The following is a 462-nucleotide window of genomic DNA, read 5'->3' as shown; positions in this document are numbered from 1 at the left end:
AAGGGTGCCCACCCTGAAACACCAGTGGGGAGGGTCTCCTCTGCCACCCTGCTTTTCGGCTAACCCCTTGACCACATCCTGCAGTGGCCTATGGGTCCTGGTACGAGCACGTGCGGGGCTGGTGGGAGAAGAAGCAGGAGAAGAAGCTCCTCTACCTCTTCTATGAGGACATGAAGAAGGTGAGGGTGGTATGGGCGGGATGGAGGGGAGGGCACCCCACTTGCCCCCTCCAGTCTTTTTGGCAGCCTCCCCATGTCAGCTGTCCCGCAGGACCCACAGGGGGAGGTGCAGAAGATCCTGCAGTTCCTGGGCAAGGAGGTGTCAGAGGGGATGGTGGCGAGGATCCTCCACCACACCTCCTTCCAGGAGATGAGGAAGAACCCTGCCACCAACTACGAGACCGTCCCCACCGCCCTGATGGATCACAGCCTCTCCCCCTTCCTCCGGAAAGGTGGGGTTCAG

The 462-nt window shown here is 61.3% G+C and overlaps 1 protein-coding gene across 1 annotated transcript in view; it reads left to right on the top strand.

Annotated features, from left to right (window-relative positions):
* Positions 1 to 462, top strand: part of LOC104162562 (sulfotransferase family cytosolic 1B member 1-like) — a gene marked incomplete at its 5' end in the record, with an annotated part of 1,068 nt that overhangs the window by 381 nt on the left and 225 nt on the right. Inside the window, 2 exons of the mRNA XM_009701319.1 lie at positions 85 to 179; positions 271 to 451. Coding sequence (XP_009699621.1) covers positions 85 to 179; positions 271 to 451 — 276 coding nt within the window. The remainder of the gene's footprint in view (positions 1 to 84; positions 180 to 270; positions 452 to 462) is intronic.

This window comes from Cariama cristata, unplaced genomic scaffold (genome assembly GCF_000690535.1).
Source record: "Cariama cristata isolate BGI_N322 unplaced genomic scaffold, ASM69053v1 scaffold26225, whole genome shotgun sequence".
Taxonomy (NCBI): domain Eukaryota; kingdom Metazoa; phylum Chordata; class Aves; order Cariamiformes; family Cariamidae; genus Cariama; species Cariama cristata.
Note: the sequence above shows the minus strand (reverse complement) of the source record. Positions and strands in the feature narration are given on the sequence as shown.